Source organism: Aspergillus costaricaensis (assembly GCF_003184835.1).
Source record: "Aspergillus costaricaensis CBS 115574 unplaced genomic scaffold BO79scaffold_1, whole genome shotgun sequence".
Classification (NCBI taxonomy): Eukaryota; Fungi; Ascomycota; class Eurotiomycetes; order Eurotiales; family Aspergillaceae; genus Aspergillus; species Aspergillus costaricensis.
Window position 1 is genome coordinate 144,511 of NW_020291801.1, and position 18,784 is coordinate 163,294.

The 18,784-nt window shown below is 51.0% G+C and overlaps 7 protein-coding genes across 7 annotated transcripts; 4 read left to right on the top strand and 3 right to left on the bottom strand.

The window, feature by feature from the left end:
* The first annotated feature begins 9 nt into the window (after positions 1-9).
* Positions 10-1,136, top strand: BO79DRAFT_283488 (Sm-like protein LSM2). The gene is made up of 3 exons (XM_025688147.1): positions 10-180; positions 264-514; positions 619-1,136. The coding sequence occupies exons 1-3, from the start codon at positions 167-169 to the stop codon at positions 648-650; spliced, it is 297 nt and encodes a 98-aa protein (XP_025544884.1). The 5' UTR covers positions 10-166; the 3' UTR covers positions 651-1,136.
* A 293-nt stretch (positions 1,137-1,429) lies between these two features.
* On the top strand, positions 1,430-4,136 carry BO79DRAFT_283489 (DNA cross-link repair protein PSO2; the record flags this gene model as incomplete). Its single annotated transcript, XM_025688148.1, has 2 exons — positions 1,430-2,463; positions 2,514-4,136. The coding sequence occupies exons 1-2, from the start codon at positions 1,576-1,578 to the stop codon at positions 4,134-4,136; spliced, it is 2,511 nt and encodes an 836-aa protein (XP_025544885.1). The 5' UTR covers positions 1,430-1,575.
* Positions 4,137-4,953: 817 nt separating this feature from the next.
* Positions 4,954-6,801, top strand: BO79DRAFT_205982 (cytochrome P450). Its single transcript, XM_025681885.1, has 2 exons — positions 4,954-5,287; positions 5,375-6,801. Exons 1-2 carry the CDS (start codon positions 4,989-4,991, stop codon positions 6,627-6,629), a joined length of 1,554 nt encoding a protein of 517 aa, XP_025544886.1. The 5' UTR covers positions 4,954-4,988; the 3' UTR covers positions 6,630-6,801.
* A 37-nt stretch (positions 6,802-6,838) lies between these two features.
* Positions 6,839-10,101, bottom strand: optB (small oligopeptide transporter, OPT family). The gene is made up of 2 exons (XM_025681886.1): positions 7,937-10,101; positions 6,839-7,879 (listed from the first exon to the last, which is right to left on the bottom strand). Exons 1-2 carry the CDS (start codon positions 9,630-9,632, stop codon positions 7,215-7,217), a joined length of 2,361 nt encoding a protein of 786 aa, XP_025544887.1. The 5' UTR covers positions 9,633-10,101; the 3' UTR covers positions 6,839-7,214.
* A 2,331-nt stretch (positions 10,102-12,432) lies between these two features.
* On the bottom strand, positions 12,433-15,138 carry BO79DRAFT_233911 (uncharacterized protein; the record flags this gene model as incomplete). Its single annotated transcript, XM_025684316.1, has 8 exons — positions 12,433-12,502; positions 12,661-13,420; positions 13,472-13,731; positions 13,782-14,225; positions 14,280-14,615; positions 14,677-14,783; positions 14,873-14,930; positions 14,984-15,138. 8 exons carry the CDS (start codon positions 15,136-15,138, stop codon positions 12,433-12,435), a joined length of 2,190 nt encoding a protein of 729 aa, XP_025544888.1.
* A 1,869-nt stretch (positions 15,139-17,007) lies between these two features.
* BO79DRAFT_249273 (uncharacterized protein) lies at positions 17,008-17,374 on the top strand (the record flags this gene model as incomplete). The annotated part of the gene is made up of 2 exons (XM_025685765.1): positions 17,008-17,106; positions 17,171-17,374. 2 exons carry the CDS (start codon positions 17,008-17,010, stop codon positions 17,372-17,374), a joined length of 303 nt encoding a protein of 100 aa, XP_025544889.1.
* A 780-nt stretch (positions 17,375-18,154) lies between these two features.
* On the bottom strand, positions 18,155-18,594 carry BO79DRAFT_491 (uncharacterized protein). The gene has a single exon (XM_025689328.1). It carries the CDS (start codon positions 18,475-18,477, stop codon positions 18,238-18,240), a length of 240 nt encoding a protein of 79 aa, XP_025544890.1. The 5' UTR covers positions 18,478-18,594; the 3' UTR covers positions 18,155-18,237.
* Positions 18,595-18,784: the final 190 nt, after the last annotated feature.

Sequence of the window (18,784 nt, forward strand, 5' to 3'; positions counted from 1 at the left end):
CCTCGTTTTCACGTCTCCCACCGCCAGCCTCACAAGGAAAGGATACAATCGTTACCTCCTTACCAAATCTTCAGCAGCCAATGCGCTACTAGTCTATTCATCAACAAAACCACAACTCCGACCGCATCAATACCCCTCCAATTCTCCCCCACCTCGCACCGCAACCATGCTCTTCTTCAGGTAAGAAAGCGCCCGAGATCCTCAAACCAGCACCAAGGCAACCACGGCTAATACTTCTCACCACGGGGATAATTACTTTGCAGCTTCTTCAAGACTCTTACCAACCAAACGGTGACCATCGAACTCAAGAACGACATTCGCATCCGCGGCACTCTCAAATCCGTCGACCAGTACCTGAACATTAAGCTGGATGATGTCGATGTCCTGGACCTGGATAAATACCCGCATTTGTCGTCCGTGAAGAACATGTTTATCCGTGGTAGTGTGGTGCGGTATGTTATGCTGCCGAGGTCGGAGGTCGATATTGGGCTTTTGGAGGATGCGACGAGGAGAGGTATGCTTCATCCCTGGTCTCTCTATCTGATTGAAGGAACACAGATGTATCTGTGCAACCGTATCTTGGGTTATGGATTGCTAATATTGGTGTGGTATGAACAGAAGCTGCGAACCAGGCTGGCAAAGCTCGGTGATTTTGCTTTGATAGATGGATTGTTGCTTTGGTTGGGTTTCTTCTACGGATGGGATTAAAGTTTTCTTTTATGTATTTTCCTTTTTATTTCTTCTTTGATTTGCAGATTTAATCTTCACGATGTGATGATGTTTGTCGTTGTCATGCGGGTTTCACTTTTATTATGTTGCTGATATCCATGGTTAAACATGGCGGAGAGAAAGAGAGAGATATAAAAAGGAGGGTATGCGTGGATGGAAAGCATCGGGCCAGAGCAGAGTGACTGGACGGAGTACTGCTCCTGTGTTTGGGGCTGACTTGATCTGCTCGAAATTGCCGACGCTGAATGATGGTGATGATAATGGGTACACCTGCATCTTACTGACTATGAGAAGTACTATATGTCAGTGGGAGGACGAACAGGTTTACAGGGTAAAGCTCTGCTGCAGTGGGCACATGATAGAAAGAAGAAAGAACATTGTGTGCGGATACCTAGTGGTAACAAGATGAATAAAAAAACAAATAACAAATCGCATCCACCTACCATCATAAGTAGTAGTAATGTCTCTCCTAAATTTGATAGTAACAACCGCAAAAGGAAACCAATGGGTGGAACGGTCACCTGACTTCGTGTCGCGAAAATCGAGTCGAGTCTCCGCCCGCCGCGCCCGCGCCTTATCTCTTTTCGCCGCTTTGGCTAATTCGACCAGTCCGACTGTCTCGGATTCTACTCTCCGCGCTCCTCGATTTTTATGAGGCAATCATCTGTACAGATACATCATTCCTATACTATACTATAATCACGACCTAGATCTATATGAATATGCTTTGACGCCCCCAATCCACCATACAAGCCCATACCCTCACGCATAAATCATCCGCCCGCCCGCCACTTTGACCACGCGATAAAGCAACGAAAGCACACGATCAACCACAAAGCCTGAACGATGCCTACGCCATTCCCTCCTCGAAAACCATCTACGCCCTCTCGGTCAACGTCGGCGAAATCGAAAGCCACGAAACGCAACACCAGCCTTCTCAGTTTCTTCCAAAAGGCGGACGGACCGCCGAAAGCTACATCTCGGCAGTCGCGGATTACGCAATTCGCGACGAAAGCGGAGAAAAATAATACGACTGGCGATGAGGGGTCCTCGGGATTGAGGAGTGGGACTGGGGCTGCTGGTGCTGGGGGGTTGTTTTTGGAGGATGCGAAGAAGGTGGTTAATTTCACGAGTGGGGGGGACTATGTGAGGGAGAAGACGCCGGAGGATATTTGGGAGGAAGAGGAGGAACGGTTTCAGGAAAATGGGGGCAGTGTGAAGAAGAGGAGGGTTGAGGAGGGTATCTCGCTGGAGGAAGATATTGATAATGGGAGTGGGGAGGATAAGAAGAAGACGGAGAGCGAGAGTGGCACTGAATCGAAGTCAACTCAGAAGCCGTCTCGGTCAGTCAGCGGGCCATTCATTGATGAATCGGACAGTGAGAGCGAGGATCTGGAGCAGTTCAGGGAATACGAGAATGGGACTGAGATTGAGGCCGGGATATCGGACGGGAAATTAAACTCGGCAGACGAAACCCAGGCTCCCGCAGTCGATGTCGACACACCACCGGTAAGAGAAGCCACGAGCCACGACGATGATGTTTACGCGAATTTTGACGATCTTGAAGAGAACGAGTTCCGAGGCGAAGAAGACTTCTTAGATGCATTTGACGATGATGAGGATTTCAAAGGTGACATTGGACTTGATGATAGCGGGATTTTGGGTGAAGATTTTGGCTGTGAAGCGCCTGTGTGCCCTGTATGTCAGGCTGTTTTGACAGGCTTGTCTGAGACGGTAAGTTGTGCGGATTGTGTCTCTGGTGCTGGTGATAATGGTTGTTCTAGGATGTCTCGGTACATGTCAACGATTGTCTTGATGGGAAGCCTACGGAGTCGTTGAAACATGAGCCACAGGCGGAGCCAGACCCGGACCCGGAGCCGGGACCGGAGTTGAAGTCGTCGAAAGGAATGAGTCTTGCCGACCGGGCTGCTATCGCGAGACCAGCGCAGCGTGACCCATATGCCACTGGCGTCGCAGGAACGAGGTCGGCCTTTTCGAAGCTCATGGCCGGCAACGCGGAAGATACAGCATGGAATGCAGCGGCGGCCAACGAGGTTGCGTCCCGTGGCAAACAGGCTTATCAACGGACGTGTCCGTTCTACAAGATCATCCCTGGCTTCTCCCTCTGTGTGGATGCGTTTCGATACGGAGCCGTCGAGGGGTGCAACGCGTATTTCCTCAGTCACTTCCACAGCGATCATTACATCGGCCTTACGGGGTCCTGGCGCCATGGACCAATCTACTGCAGCAGGCCTACGGCCAATTTGGTGTGCCAGCAATTGAAAGTTGACCGGAAGTGGCTTGTACCACTTGAGTTCGAACAGAAGATGGAAATCCCGGCGACGGGAGGAGCGCAAGTGACCTTGATCGAAGCGAATCATTGTCCCGGGAGCGCCATCTTTCTTTTCGAGAAATCAATGGGATCCGGCCCCTCGCAGAGGACACACCGTGTCCTTCACTGTGGTGACTTTCGCGCCTCGCCACTGCATGTGCAACATGCCCTTCTCCGCCCGGAGATCACTGATCCTGCAACTGGCAAGGCTCGCCAGCAACGAATCGACGCCTGCTATCTCGACACTACCTACCTGAGCCCTAAGTACGCATTCCCAGGTCAAGAAGACGTCATTGAAGCTTGCGCGGACCTCTGCGTTGAGCTCGACCAAGACGCCAATGATACCAACGGCCGAGCATTCGGACGACCAGTCAATGGGAAAAGCGGAATGCTGAGCAAGTTTGTTACGGCAGTGACTGGATCCCACCCGTCTCCAACGCAAGGGAGCCGTCCTCCGGGGCGGTTATTGGTGGTGATTGGAACGTACAGCATCGGCAAGGAACGCATTTGCCTGGGGATTGCGCGGGCATTGAAGAGCAAAATCTACGCAACGCCAGCTAAGCAGCGGGTCTGTGCGTGCCTCGAGGATGCTGAGCTGTCATCGCTGCTGACGGACGATCCCACGGAGGCGCAGGTGCATATGCAGACGCTCTTTGAGATCCGGGCGGAGACGCTGGCGGACTACCTGGACTCGATGAAGCCGCACTTCACGCGGGTGGTGGGATTTCGACCCACGGGGTGGACGTATCGACCGCCAGCTGGAAGAATGCTGGACAACCCACCGGTGTCGGTGGTGCTCAACTCGGCGCATTGGAAGACGCCCTTCTCTGCGAAAGACCTGGTGCCACAGCGGGGGAGTACGCGGGAAAGTGCCTGCTTTGGAGTGCCGTACAGCGAGCACAGCTCATTTCGGGAGTTGAGCATGTTCTGCTGTGCACTCCGGATCGGACGGGTGATCCCCACGGTGAACGTGGGTAGCCGGAAAAGTCGGGAGCGCATGAAGGCGTGGATTGAGCGATGGGAGGCGGAGAAACGGAAGAATGGATTGTACCGCGTGGAGGGAAGTCGCTGGTAGGGAATGAACACTACCGTAATCATAACACCTACCAAAGGATCAGGAAGGATTCCCAGAGGCGGGTCGGGACATGTTGCCAAATGAGGCAAGTCAGGAGTAGCACTGTAAGTAGTTACAAGTCACGAGCTATGTACATAAACACCTTAGTCATGAGCATTGATTACCTATTAATGCATCCGTAACTCCCTCCTCCCCGGAGTCACGAGATCAAGAATTAGAAAGCAACCATGGCGGTTTGACCATTGGCATCTCTCTCACTGGCTGTATCCCCATTTATCGCCATGGATCCATCCAAAGCATGATCCCTTTGGGGTCAGGATCTCCCACCAACCCCACGGGAATCCTCCAGAGTATCCCAAAGTACATACGAACAAAGTTAACAACCGAGCACAAGCGGGGAAGTGCAAAGGGACCGGCGCTGCAAATCGGCTGGCAGATCAGTCGCGGCTCAGCAGAGACTCCCGATTTTCCCTTCCGTTGCCTGTCTTTGCCTCGGGGATCCAATGCTGCCCGTCTGCCATAAATATGCTCGGGGCTTCAACTCAAAAATAAGGAGGTGAACAGTTCAACCATCTTCCTCTCGAACAAGAAAACACTCTTCTTCATCCATGGCGATATTTGAGTGAAGTGGACTAGTTTTGATATCTTTTCATTCTCCAACCAATTTACTTTTTTAAATATTCATTACCTTATAGTTGCTTATTTCCTTCGGAGGTAAGTTGGTCTTCCTTGGCACCCACATTCCCGGCAGCATTTTGCGGCTGAGGAATTGCTTCTCCTTCATTGCATTTGCCGGTGTTAACATCCGAGCTCAACCAGCTAGATACCTTCCTTCCCCCCACAAAAACAATCATGCTCGCCCTGCTCCTGTCACCCTACGGGGCCTATCTGGGTCTAGCCTTGCTAGTCCTCTACTATCTCCTTCCTTATCTACAACGCTCTCATCTTCGTGATATCCCCGCCCCCGGTCTGGCCGCCTTCACCAATTTCTGGGTGCTCCTGCAAACTCGTCGCGGTCATCGTTTCATCGCTGTCGATAACGCTCACAAGAAATACGGAAAGCTCGTTCGCCTCGCCCCCCGTCATACCTCCATTGCCGATGATGGGGCCATCCAGGCTGTTTACGGCCACGGAAATGGTTTCCTGAAGTCGTACGTGCTCCCTCTCTTTTACTCTCGTTCCTGGCTATCCCTGGTATATGCAAACGTTTCCCGGAAGCTAATCAGGTGTTTTTCCAGTGACTTCTACGATGCCTTCGTCTCCATTCACCGTGGTCTCTTCAACACGCGCGACCGCGCCGAGCACACCCGCAAGCGCAAGACCGTCTCCCACACCTTCAGTATGAAGTCTATCGGCCAGTTCGAGCAGTACATTCACGGCAACATCGAGCTGTTCGTCAAGCAATGGAACCGCATGGCCGATACCCAGCGCAACCCTAAGACCGGTTTCGCTAGCCTGGACGCCCTGAACTGGTTCAACTACCTGGCTTTCGACATCATCGGTGACCTGGCCTTCGGCGCTCCCTTCGGCATGCTCGACAAGGGCAAGGATTTCGCCGAGATGCGCAAGACTCCCGACTCGCCCCCCTCCTACGTTGAAGCCGTCGAGGTCCTGAACCGCCGCGGTGAAGTCTCCGCTACTCTGGGTTGCTACCCGGCCCTGAAGCCCTTTGCCAAGTACATCCCCGACAGTTTCTTCCGTGATGGTATCCAGGCCGTCGAGGACCTGGCCGGTATTGCCGTCGCCCGCGTCAACGAGCGTCTCCGCCCCGAAGTCATGGCCAACAACACCCGTGTCGACCTGCTCGCCCGCCTCATGGAAGGCAAGGATGGCAACGGCGAAAAGCTCGGTCGCGCCGAACTTACCGCCGAAGCTTTGACCCAGCTGATCGCCGGATCCGATACCACCTCCAACACCTCCTGCGCCATCCTCTACTGGTGCATGCGCACGCCCGGTGTGATCGAGAAGCTCCACAAGGTCCTGGACGAAGCCATCCCTCAAGACGTCGACGTCCCCACCCACTCCATGGTCAAGGACATCCCCTACCTCCAATGGGTCATCTGGGAAACCATGCGCATCCACAGCACCTCCGCTATGGGTCTTCCCCGTGAAATTCCCGCCGGTAACCCCCCCGTCACCATCTCCGGCCACACCTTCTACCCCGGCGACATTGTCTCCGTGCCCAGCTACACCATCCACCGCTCCACGGAGATCTGGGGCCCCGATGCCGAGCAATTCGTCCCGGAGCGCTGGGACCCCGCCCGCCTCACTCCTCGTCAAAAGGCCGCTTTCATTCCCTTCAGCACCGGCCCCAGAGCCTGTGTCGGTCGCAACGTGGCAGAGATGGAACTCCTGGTTATCTGCGGTACGGTCTTCCGTCTTTTTGAATTCGAGATGCAGCAAGAGGGTCCCATGGAGACGAGAGAGGGTTTCTTGAGGAAGCCCCTTGGACTGCAGGTCGGTATGAAGCGGAGACAGCCTGGTTCGGCTTGAACGAGTGGTTGTACTGTATCCGCAAGTGGAGATATCCGAAGGAGCCGTCCGTCCCCTGTGCATAGAATATTTCCCGGAGAAAGGGGTGGGCGCGACGATGGAAGATTTTCGATTCTGATGTATATGTATAAGCGAGTTGCGAGAATGGATTAGTATATATTTACATAGCTAGCATTCATACATGCAATGAATGACATGATGAGATGATTAAATTTCATTGTTGATATTTTTCTTGACACGCGTCTATTCATACAGTGGTTTCTTCTCCTCTCAACGCTCACACTGAAAACAATGTGAACAAGCAAACTAACTCACACTCATCAGAATTCCATGATATGATCCATCACACGTCTTACAGAAACAATTCTTCAATGAAGATCATCATCATTGAAACCCAATATGCAAAGCAAAATATGTCACAAGTATTCACATTATGGATTACACTAATAGCTCAGCAGAGATAGGGGGTCGTGATCATAGCTGCGTAGCATATACACACAAAAAGAAGAAGAAAAGGTCCACCCCCCATTGATCATCATCAATACACACATTCCCAACATACACCTCATGAAATCCTCCAACTCACTACCAACTCTTCGGTCCAAATGTCTGCCCTGCTGGCAAGACCTTCTGCACCGCAGTACCCGCCATATCCATAGTAGCACCGGTAATACTAGTACCCCACCAAGTCGGGAAACTAGTACCGGTCAAATCGAGGGTCAAGAAAATCAGGATGGTACACAGATCCAACCCGACATCCAGACCGGCCGACAGGACATAGTTGTAGTGCATCCACCAGCCGCGCCAGCGGTCCCGGATGTACTTGTTGAAGACGATACCCACCAGACCCCAGGTGAGATAGTTGAGGGGGGTGGCGGGGGGAATCAGACCCGCACCGCCGAAGATGAGCGGGGCGTTGAGGAAGCGGATCTGGCTCTTGGGGTACATGCGTGCGCCAATGTAGATGAGGACGGGGAGGATGGCGCCAGCGAGCCAGAACCACATGAGGCCAGAGTAGAGTTGGCCCGGGGAGAAGATGCGCTGGGGGCCGATCAGACCCCAGATCACGGAGGCTTGGTAGAAGACACGACCGTTGGGGCAGCTGTAATTGTCTGCTTGGGTTTCGCTGCAGACGTCTTTGATGGTGGCGAGACCCCAGTTCATCACAGCGATTTGGACGACGGAGGACCACAGGGCGGCGACCATTTGTGCGGCAAAGGTGACTCTTGGGGGAAGTTTCATGTAGTGCGCTGGGTATGGGTTAGTGGGTTGAGTATGGCTTGTGGGGTTGAGGGATGGATGCTTACCTAGTTTCATGTCCTGGTTGAAGTAGAGTCCTTGGTACATGCTCATGTAGCCGTAGGTCTTGAACAACATCATGGCCATGGGCTTTCCGGGCTGGATGTAGCCGACAATGAATTCCGTCAAGACGTTCAGACCGATGGCGATGTTGGTGGCGGCTTGCACGATACCAATTGGCACGTACCACACCACAGCCATGATCAGAGAAACGAAGAATGCCCACCAGCTCAAGTGAGTGGGGTATCCCAGGACCATGCCCAAACCAATTCCAATCATGATCAGGGTGACCGCGGCATACCACCAGAGGGGCACCGGCTTGTACTTGGACATCAGGCGGGCGTGGACATCCTCCTCTTCCTTGCCAAAATTGCGGAAACGCACCCACAGTTCCTTACCGTGGAACAGACCGGTGTGGATGAGAATAGCAATGATGGTCGCAAATGACAGTCCGTAGCAGAGACTGAAGGTGGTGGATAGGAAGAGTGGCGAGTATTCCTTGTACGCCTGAATATTGAGAGTGAAGTCACTGTTCATGATTCTGGACACATTGTACTGCGCACCAGTGTTGTCGTAACTGTTCGAATCGCTCATGGGCAAATACTCGAACCACCACATGCCGCTGTAATGCATGCCAATGGTGACAATCCAGAAGAAGATGAACATACCAATAAGGGTGTTGGCAATGGCGTGCCAAGGGGCGATCAAGGGACTGAAGTTGAAACCAGAGATTTGCGTCCAGTCAAAGGTCATAGGGATCAGAGACAGGCCGGTATCACCGCCAAAGAGCTGGTTGATCACGGCATTTTGGGGTTTGATCCAGGTCACCCAGGCGAAGACACTGAGGAACGGGGCGATAACGCCGGGGATCCAGTACCAGCAGAAGGACCCGATCATAACGTAGAGGAAGAAACGGTACTTGCCAATCCTCCATCCGGCGACCTTGGTGGGATCAGGTCTGCTGTGATCATGAAGCGCCGAGAACAGAGTGCAGTTGATCAGATTGGAAGGCCAAATCATGGCAGCTGGAGTGACCAGGAAGCGGTGGAAGAACCCAGCCATACCAAACCCGAGCATCTGAGTCGAGATACACATGAAGATCTCAAATGCCCATCCGAAACGCTGCTTGTAGAAGGCACGCTGGGCCAATAAGACGTCAGTCGCATAAGCAGCACCACCACCAAAGGTAGCATTGGCCATGACGACAATTAGACAATGCTCCTTCTTGCTGAAGGGACCGGGGTTCGTGTTGCACTCGACTCCAAAGAAGCGGAACTTCTTGCTGGGAACGAATTTCGCCCATGCGACACCAACAGGGTAGGCGACAACCTGGGCAACGTAGGAAGGAATAACAATGTAGGGGTCACGCATAGAGAACAGCATGTTAAGCGCTGAACCGATAGTCGCAAAGATTAAACCAATGGTCCAGGCACGAAGGGTGTTGGTGTGCCCTCCTTCATCGTAGTTAGGCACGGCCGCACGCACCTCGGGGTACGGCGAATTATCGAGGAGCTCCTGCGTGATGCCCACGCGGGCACCCTTGTCATCTGTATGAAGGGCCTCATCGATCTCATCGGCAATATCGTCGGGAAGGTTCGGATCCCAATGGTGCTGTTCCTTTAGGTTCTTGAGATGGACGGTGGCTGCCTCCGGGGAGGATTCATCAGCCACCGCCGTGCTGAAAGCCTGCTCCTTCTCACTCATCGCGGCAGTCGACGAGGGAAAGCACGAAGAAAGGCTTGGGGGAAATTCAATAAAGATTATAGAGCATGCGCGGAACTCTTCCACTGGTTCAGAGGAGAAAACAACGGAATTTAAAAACGGGGGCGGATGAAAGCATCATATAACCACTCACTTTACCCTCTCCTGGATCGCAACGACAAGAGGCGCAAATAGAGCCGACGGTAACCCGACGCCTTATCGGACTAGGAAATAAATTAAACGAGCTGGTGGCGTCCACTGATTGCGGGAGAGTTTATCTCTCCAGTTATCAGTTACCCCAGTCTGTTCGCCATGTTCCGATGTAACCTGAATGTGTCTTAGCTTTGGTAGTAGTTGGATTGGATTTGGGACCAGTCGTGCGTTAGCTAGTAGATCCAGCCAGTGGCGGACTTGAGAGCGCATTCGCCATTGTCAGCCCATGCACGACATGCACGGCCCTCGAGGAATGCTTCCATCCCTACCCTCCTTGCAATTTGGCTGCCTAGGCAATTTCAGATGAGGTAGTCTCATAGTCTCACGCAGACCGATAAGTTGCACCGAAGCGCATAAGGCGCGCCCCTCCGGTGAAGGAGCTAGCCCCAGAACCTAAAAATTGGGGCAAAAGGAAGTCCTGTCCACCGTCCGGGTCCGGTGAGCCAGCTGAATTACTACGAGTAGAACGGGAGAGCTCAATCGCAGTCGACCGAGGTGGGGATTTGGTCATTCGAGCTTTCTCATTGACGGGGATTGACAGGCGACCAAAGGCACACGTGCACTTGATTCGGCGATTTAAACCAGGAAAGAACAAGCTACCACTAGGGTGCCTGCAATACGTCTGAAGGGGGAGGGGGGAAAGGGTGCCCTTGACCGGAGGTATGTCTCGGATGTGAGCGAAAGGATCGGGGGTTGGGGTGGTGGCAAGATGGGAAACGAGACCACGCAAGTGGTTGTGCTGGACGAAGAGGAATCCCAATGCAAACCAGTGCCTAAGAGATAAAGAAAAGATTACCAACGAATATCGGCGGAAAAAGCAACGCTGATACGGCGGCAGCAGAAGGGCAAGACATTATGGACACTTTCCCCGGGTCTGGTCCGGCGGACTAGCCCCTTTTGCACCAGGCTTGTTTGCGATAAGCTAGCGAAGCGCCGGCGGGCTTCACACGGCGAATTGGCTGGCGCAAATGTATTCGAGCTATCGTCCACACGGCTTCAGCGAAAGCCAATCGGGGATTGTCTGGACTTGGCATTGGTCTAGCCGAGGTTTTTCCTTGGATGTTCTTCTCTCATCGCGTGGCATTCTTCGTGTTTCGTTCTTTCCCGTGCAGAATTCTTGTCGATCGACTCGGTCGCGCCGTGGGCTGGGGGAAAGGTCATCCAGGTGTGATCGAAGCCACTCAGCACGAAGATCGCATTTCCACAGTGACATGACGAGGACCACCGTTTGCTCCTGCTCTTCCGTTATCATGCACTAGACCATGACAAACCAGCCTCGACCATTGGACAATGCGCGGACTGTTTTTGGGGCCGGCGGGGACGGAGGATGAACGGGGACTGATAAGCAGCTGAGCACTTCTAGACATTGAATGGACACAGTCCATCCCCAGATTGGTCCATGCCAGACTAGTCGCAGACCAAGTGTATCATATCGACGTAAATTAAATTAGCACCTGCCTTCTTCTGCTTAGTTGGATGGTGTGGAAGAGCCCTATCCACGCCGTCGTCTGCCACTAACGGCACGGCGGGATGCACCGTCCCCAGTTAGCCTTCCGGGCTGCATGGAAACATGGAACATGGCATTTTACCATCAAGAGGGGGGTAGAACCTCATTCTCGAAACATCCCCCCTGACTATTAAAGGATTGTCCCCCTTGCTGATGCCATGTAACCCCGATTTAGTGCGTTTGTGTGTGGCAGGGGTAGTTGGTTGACCAAGAAGCAACACGAGTCAAGTGAGAAGGGAGAGAAAGAGGAAGGAGGCGAAATGGAAGAAAAAGAGAGACAACAACCGGTTTAGCCTGGGATCACTTGACCGCTGGTCATCCTTCCTTCCCAATTAGCGCCAACGGCCTGACTGAATGCCCGATCTCTTTCGTTTCACAACTTCTCTACTGTACGTACTTGTCTATTCCCTTTGCTTTCCCTGCCCCTCATCCACCCCCTCCCTTTCGAGGTGCCTGTGCACTCTCCATAGTTCGAACGCATTTTCATACTTTCTCTCTAAGCGAGCCTTCTTTTGCCGAGAAAAAAGCTAGGCGCAGCCACTGAAAAGCCACCAGAGGGCTGAATGGAGTGCTGACTCCTTGGCATGTAGCACGAAGATTGGCGTATCAGCCGATAACGCGAGGGGCAAAAAGTAATTTCGAAGGCAACAAGATTGGTTATAAGACCAGAGCCAGTTAATTCATGAATCATGGGCTCGCCACGAACCACTGACATGAGTTAATATCGACCGTTGCGCTACATCTTCAATCTAGCCCTTTTGCTAGATAGACTAGAAGCCCCGATCTGTGGTGGGTACCGCGTCTAACAAATACGAGGTGAATAATGTAATATCATACAAGATAGGGATCCATATTGCGCTTACAGTTTAGCCGGACAAAACGCCTATAGCAGCCATGATTACAGGGGCATGCACACCCATATACGACGACCAGGCACTCAGACGTCCGGTACGTCCTCTGCATATGCCAGGTTTGCTTTAGCTCACTGAACTACCCGGGGCTCCGTTGGGTCGACCGGCTGGCTTGAACCTTATGCTTCTCCATCCCATGATCTGGCGTTTCCTGTAGCCCCCCCCCCATCTTTTATCTCAAGACTATTGGTGGGTTATGTTGGCTATAGGAATCACGCGATAGACTGCCCATCACATCACCCCTGTAAACTGATCGAATGATGATCTAGCGTCGAGGGTTCAATTCGGGCGTAGCGGTGTTCGGATTTTGCCATCATGGGCATCCATCCTCATTTTTTTTTCTTTTTCTTTGCTTTTCTTTTCTTTGCTTTCGCAGCTCTCACAAAGATCAGCGACTTACAGCGGTCCATACGGTTCGGTGGGAGCGAAGAGAAACTCATCCGTCAACGCCCATTCAAAATCCGCCTGGAATTGCTCGTCAAAATACGAGAAATCTGGCCGGTCCGTAGAGCCTCCAGGCGCGGTCCCTGAAGTCCCTGGATTATCGCGGCTTGCATCGGTTCCTATCGTACATGAGAAATGCGTCAATAACCGCGCGTATCTGCTATCAGAACACATGGCTGTACCTTCCGGGGCATTGTTTTGGGAACTGGCCGTGATATAGAACTGGGGGTCGAACTCTTCTCGCCACCACCACACCGTATCGATAACAGGACTGACAACCAACCGGCTCCGAATCCGAAGAGCGAGGTATTCACTCCCATCTGCCTTCCGGAACGCTTTGGTGCTATTCCATAGTTGGCTTAATACCATGACCGTCTTGGCCGCGATATCAAAGTTCTCAACTGACATCTGCTTGGCCAAGTTGATTGCAGTGAAATAAGATGACTTGGCTTTGTCAACATCCATGGTAGCCCAATGTGGGCCTTTCAGTACCCGTAAAAGCGCCGAGGACGCCAGAAGCAGCGCATAATTCATCTGGATGGGAGAAGTAGCAAAGCCTGCCATGCTTTGTCCCAGATTGTGTATGCTACTAATGGTGTCACATGCGGCTGTTGTGAGAGCTGCAAGACAACCTGATGAGAATGAACTGGGATTTCGGAAGAGGTGGAATATTTGGATACTCAAACGACACATGCTCGTAGCAAACCTATCGTACGCTATTATGCATTAGCTTCTGTGATAGCTGACACAAAGATGAACAGGTTTACCCGAGAACGCCTGCGCCTCCAGATCAAGCGCTTGGTCATCATACGCCCGTAAGAGTATATCCAGCGATCTCTCTTGTTCAGGAGATATGTCCCGGACCCCGAACTCCAGTACTGCTGTACTACAGCGAGTTTTCAGATCCTCACACTTCAGTTCAAGTACCAACGACGGAGAAATTCTCTGGAACAATGAATGTTTCATTTCTCCGTCGGGTTCCAGATTTGTTAGAGAGCGAGGGGGTTGTCCTTTGATTACACACGCACTGTATCCTTTTAGCATGAAGGAATTGAATATCCTGCACCACTAACGTACCGCTGATAGACAATAACGCAATGAGCCCAAAGCTCTGACCGTCTGATCATTTCTGCTTCTGATGGGGCGGGAAGTCTTTTTCTCTTAGAAAACTCATGACTGGACATGGGGATGTGTAAACCGTTCTGCATGGCAATGTGTAAAAGCATGCCGCTCAATGGAAACGTCACGTCCGCCATATTGGCATCTTTCGGGAATGGCCATGTTAGAACTAGCAGCAGCCCCTGAATGCTGTGCCACGCTGAGTTTCCCGATACAATCGAGAGGAAGGCCATTTCGTTCACAGTGCGTGCAAGAGCGGTTAGCAAGGTTGGATTTTTGGAATAGGTTCGTGATGCAATCCCGACTATAGACCAAAACAGAAATAGTGACTGCGTATAGTATATATTTGGAGTGGTTTCTGGGTCAAGGATTGGAAGGAAGGAAGCATATTGGTGGAAGAAGCTGCTCCGTATTAGAAACGCCCAGAACGACACTTTCGGGCAGAGGTATACTCACATCTGGAAGAGCTCGTCTATCTCACTTCCGGTAAGGTAAACATTGCTCAGCGAACGGGGCTCAGTTGCATCAGGGGCGCGTACACCTGAAACCATCTCCGGCCGTGGTAACGACGGTCCCAGCCCAGGGGAAGGTAATATGTGTTGCGAACCTTCAACCGGGGGTGTATGCGGCTGAGCATGGAAGATCAAGTCGCCATCGGCAGTTGCTGGGCTAACTCCCATCTCAGCCGCGGCCGTTAGCATCGCGATGGGCGAGGGTCGAGAGGGGTCAGGTTGTGCATATCTTAGTCTTCGTCGCAGCTCGTCTGTCTCTTGCTCGAGCTCGGAGAGCCGCCTGTTGTGAACTGGTCACTCCTTATGTCCTTTTGCTCCTGACAAGTGCAGATCCAACCTACTTGCGTTTATGTTCCCGACGAAATGGATCCGATATAACACATTGGATGTTCAACTTTAAACAACGCGAGCACGCCTGACTGGGATTCAAGTAGGCGTCACATTTTGCCTGCGGTTCAATTAGGGACATTCAGTGAGAGATACAGGAGCCCAATTCTGTCATTATAAGAAAGACACTCATGCGATCACTTTCCATACCTTCTGCTGCCTACACTCAGTGCAGGCCTTTTTGCCTCGTTTCACCGATGGTGAAGGTCTATTATCCAACCAAGTTAGTACTGGTTATATAAGAGGGTTACGACAACTTACGTTCGCTTGCTAGATGCCATTGAAAATGAAGCGTCTTGCATGCGGGCTCGAGTTCTTTGATCCGGTGGCTCATGCTGCTGTTGTTGCGATGATGAATGATGGAGACGCCGACGGCCAAGATTTGGCTCCGGAGCAGCACGCGGAGATAGCGCCATTCTAATCTCCGATAGAGTGAGAAATGTGAAGAAGTCGGAAGTCTTGGAATGTAACAACTTACCTGGCAAAATTAGTGCAAAGCCAAGATATAACGGAGATTTATGATTATTACTCCTACTAATGCTGAGGACTGACTCCGTCGCGTCATTACCGGACCAAAATATATAGAGGCTTATCCACACGCGATAGAAAGATGCTTTAATGATTTGAACTGAGAAAGACGGGCTTATCCATAACAAGTCATAAAACTAACCAAACTGATTCTTGCTGCCTAGAGACCCCCAAATGCTTCCATTGGGAAACTCTTGGCCACCAAGCCTTGTTGTGCCGGAACCGGCTTTATGAATCACGGGAACCCGGAAGAAGACATACTGTCATTGGCCCGTATCCCCGGTACCGGCTTGTGCTTATCGCTATCGCTGTGACTCTTGGCCTGCGAAAGTACCAAGTAGTTCATTCACCTGCAACCCAAGGTTAAAATTCATTGATATGTATTGTATGCGAAGTAAAGATATAATGAGATACATTTCTATTCACCCCTGGAATGGTCATCGGCGGAAATCCAGCATTGCTATATTCATGAAGCGACGGAAATAAGTTATATCTTGGAACAATGATTGACACCAACTGCATACATAGTATCCTTATGCTACCAAGAAAAACTACCACTTTACCAGACATACATAGTAGTAAAAACGAGGACTAATCTGCTAGAAGGGTGCAATGCATTGGAACTTCTCGGGATACTCACACATATGCTCACACGTATGCGCCCCTCCACACAGATGGCATGACTGCTAGGATATTCTCCCTCAACAAGGGAAGGATACCCCGATTATCATAACTCCTAAATATTTGCCCCACCATTCGGCTACAGAGCTCATGATCTGAGATCAGTCCCAGTGGCTTGGATCAAATGCCAGCTTGAGATGAGGTCATCAAAAAGCCACATGCCTGAACCACCCTCAACAGTAACACAATCTGCCTCCCTTTTCCTTCCAACCCCTATGGTTGCTGATGCGGCCAAGCGCATATGTAGCGTACCACCCCGTTGGTACAGTACTGTAACCCTTCAAGTAACACGATTGTAGATCGGGTCGGGGCGCATGGGTAGTGGCTTTTCCACTGAAGACCTGCAAGTTGCCGGCCAGGTCTCTAGACCTAAGATTCTATATCAGACCACATTCTTGGCGAAATACGATGTTACTGTGCCACAGACGCACCAGAAGGTTGCTGCTACATCGAGTGATGTGACGTGACACTGGAAAAGGTGCTTGCGTGTCTTTTAGTATTGTTGCAGTAGAAGCACTTCAGTGCTCGTGGAGCAGAGCGTTCTTTGTAGACGAATATAGACGTTCCTGAAGGCGTCCCGATATTAAGACAGCCCCCCACCGTTGGATTCGCAATGGAGGTTGCTTTGAGCTGTCATTCCACCCATTAGTCTGTGTAATTCGCCATTTTTTCCAAGGTGCAATTACCGGACAATGAGAGAATTGATGTGGATTAGTGGCCGGGGGGGGGGAGGTTTGTTAAACATAGCAAAGTTTGTATGTAGAGTTCTGTGAAGGCGCAGTGACGACAAAGGTCCACACAGACTATTTGGTAGTAGCGACAAAATCAGTAGTATTTGGGCCCAGCTCGATTCAAACAATTATGGAGTCTTCTGGTGGCTGTCCTTCGGTTGTTAGTAGAGAGATATCCTGAAAGCCAAACCACAGCACTTGAGCCAATCTCTGCTTTGGCGCAGAACGAGAGCGAATTGACCGGTGGTGGGCCGATCAGCGGTGGAGCCGCAGGTGTTGTTCGTAGGTCTAGACATTGCGGCGTCGTATTGACCCAAGTGCACAGCGACGGTACAAAGCCTTGCCATGAAGCAGATGAACTTCGACGAGAAGTTGGAGGCGTTGTCGCGGAAGCCACAGAGCCACATTACACAGGAGGATGCTCGAGAACTTCACACGGCAGAGGTAAGAGCGTTATGGCTGCTCTTTTTGGAATAATGAACATCATAATTAAATTTTTCTGATGTAGGGTCGCGCCTTTAACAAGCCACCTGGCCCTGGGTCCGTCTCCGCGCGAGTTCGATCGATAGCAGACCGTAACGAGGCCCTTGGGGTCCCTGCTATACCGGGAGAGGCTTCTGTGTACATTACAAAGGATGATGCGAGAGAGGCTCAGCATGCTGAATCGACAATATATGGCGAACAAAATACACGCGGTGGGATTGCGGCATAGATGCAGGTAAGTGTAAAAAAAAAATCAATATGTTGAGGGCCTCGTACCTGTCTCTGATCTTGAACATAGCTGATACTAACTAGTCTAGAGTGCTGCTGACAAAATCGAACATGCATATCGGGGCTAACCTTACTAAGACTCAAGTTTGACAGAACTTATCACAAACAAATAGTGCATAGCAAGCAGGTACACCGGAGTCCATTAGCAGGAATGATGACAGTTTCAGATCGAATTTGGTATTGTGTTTGTCTTATTATTTGTAACAAATATAACGACTAGAAGTTTGTTACTCTGTGCAAGATAAGCCACATATTCGAACAACTGGACATCAGATAATCAATGAGTCCAAGACATGTCTTAAAAGAGAGAACGGATGGCTAATTTTAGCTTCTGTCATTTCTACATAACATTATCACAATAGTTGTGCAAGCTTATCAAGTCACAACGAATGTTTTACAAAGCACTACGAAGTCAATGTTATGAGCTGAGTCTCGCATTGAGATGCATCCCTGTCTGTGAGTGGCTTCCGACAACCGAAAACTATGGACTGGCTGAAGACCAGTCGGTAGCTTGCCATACGATCATAATTGTTCCATGTGCGATCATTGACCGCCCTTATCACATCTCTTTCCCAATTCCATATCTCGCATGCCTTTCGCTCACTAGACACCCTGTCTAGTGAGAATGTAGAATACATAGGCAATAATTGGGCTGGGATGCTTGATTATGCATGGCTTCGCATATGTAGAGTGATCAAATGCATTTGGGTCCTACCCAGAAAGGTTATGTTTCCGTAGATGCCAATCGGCTATTTTGTTTTGGAAACCGCATCAGAGCCCGAATTGATGGTAAACTGGAAACCGTCACATCCGAATCTCTACGCCGAAACCAAACATGATGCAGTGGCATACTCTCTGCAGCTCTATTTGGGGGCCATCCTTTGGGATTATCGCACATCTTGCTGCACAGTTAGCGTCATGCCCCAGGAGTAAGCAGCGTACGACAAAGTGCAGCCTAGGCCATGAAGACCGAACAAACCCAGGGGTGATGTTGAACGCGAGTACAAGTGTTTGCCCTCGGCAACGATGTACAAGTTTCTTCATGTCTACCTACATACCGTGCTGAACAGTGCCCCAGAGGACAAGGTTTCAGCTCCAGCAGATGATAGGTCGATTCATGCATCAAACATGATATCTGTCTACTAGTAAGCAGGTATCAAGCCTTCCGGGAGATTGTGCTGCATACGTGACTGGAGATATTGAGCAGGGATACCCCGCGCAGATCTGACATTCGCCCAAATTTTGGCATTCGGTGAGCAGGTAATTGCTTTTGCCGACACAAACACATACCCACTATGACTCGGAGCTCACGCATGGTGTGGAGTAATGCATAGGAAGCGTACTTTGCTCG

Coding starts and splice junctions, on each gene's coding strand:
- BO79DRAFT_491 (XM_025689328.1), bottom strand. CDS start 18,477: ATGAAGAAACTTGTACATCGTTGCCGAGGGCAAACACTTGTACTCGCG.
- BO79DRAFT_283488 (XM_025688147.1), top strand. Junction 515..618: donor GGAGGATGCGACGAGGAGAG/GTATGCTTCATC, acceptor TGGTATGAACAG/AAGCTGCGAACCAGGCTGGC.
- optB (XM_025681886.1), bottom strand. CDS start 9,632: ATGAGTGAGAAGGAGCAGGCTTTCAGCACGGCGGTGGCTGATGAATCC. Junction 7,880..7,936: donor CAACCAGGACATGAAACTAG/GTAAGCATCCAT, acceptor ACCCATACCCAG/CGCACTACATGAAACTTCCC.
- BO79DRAFT_205982 (XM_025681885.1), top strand. CDS start 4,989: ATGCTCGCCCTGCTCCTGTCACCCTACGGGGCCTATCTGGGTCTAGCC. Junction 5,288..5,374: donor GGAAATGGTTTCCTGAAGTC/GTACGTGCTCCC, acceptor GTGTTTTTCCAG/TGACTTCTACGATGCCTTCG.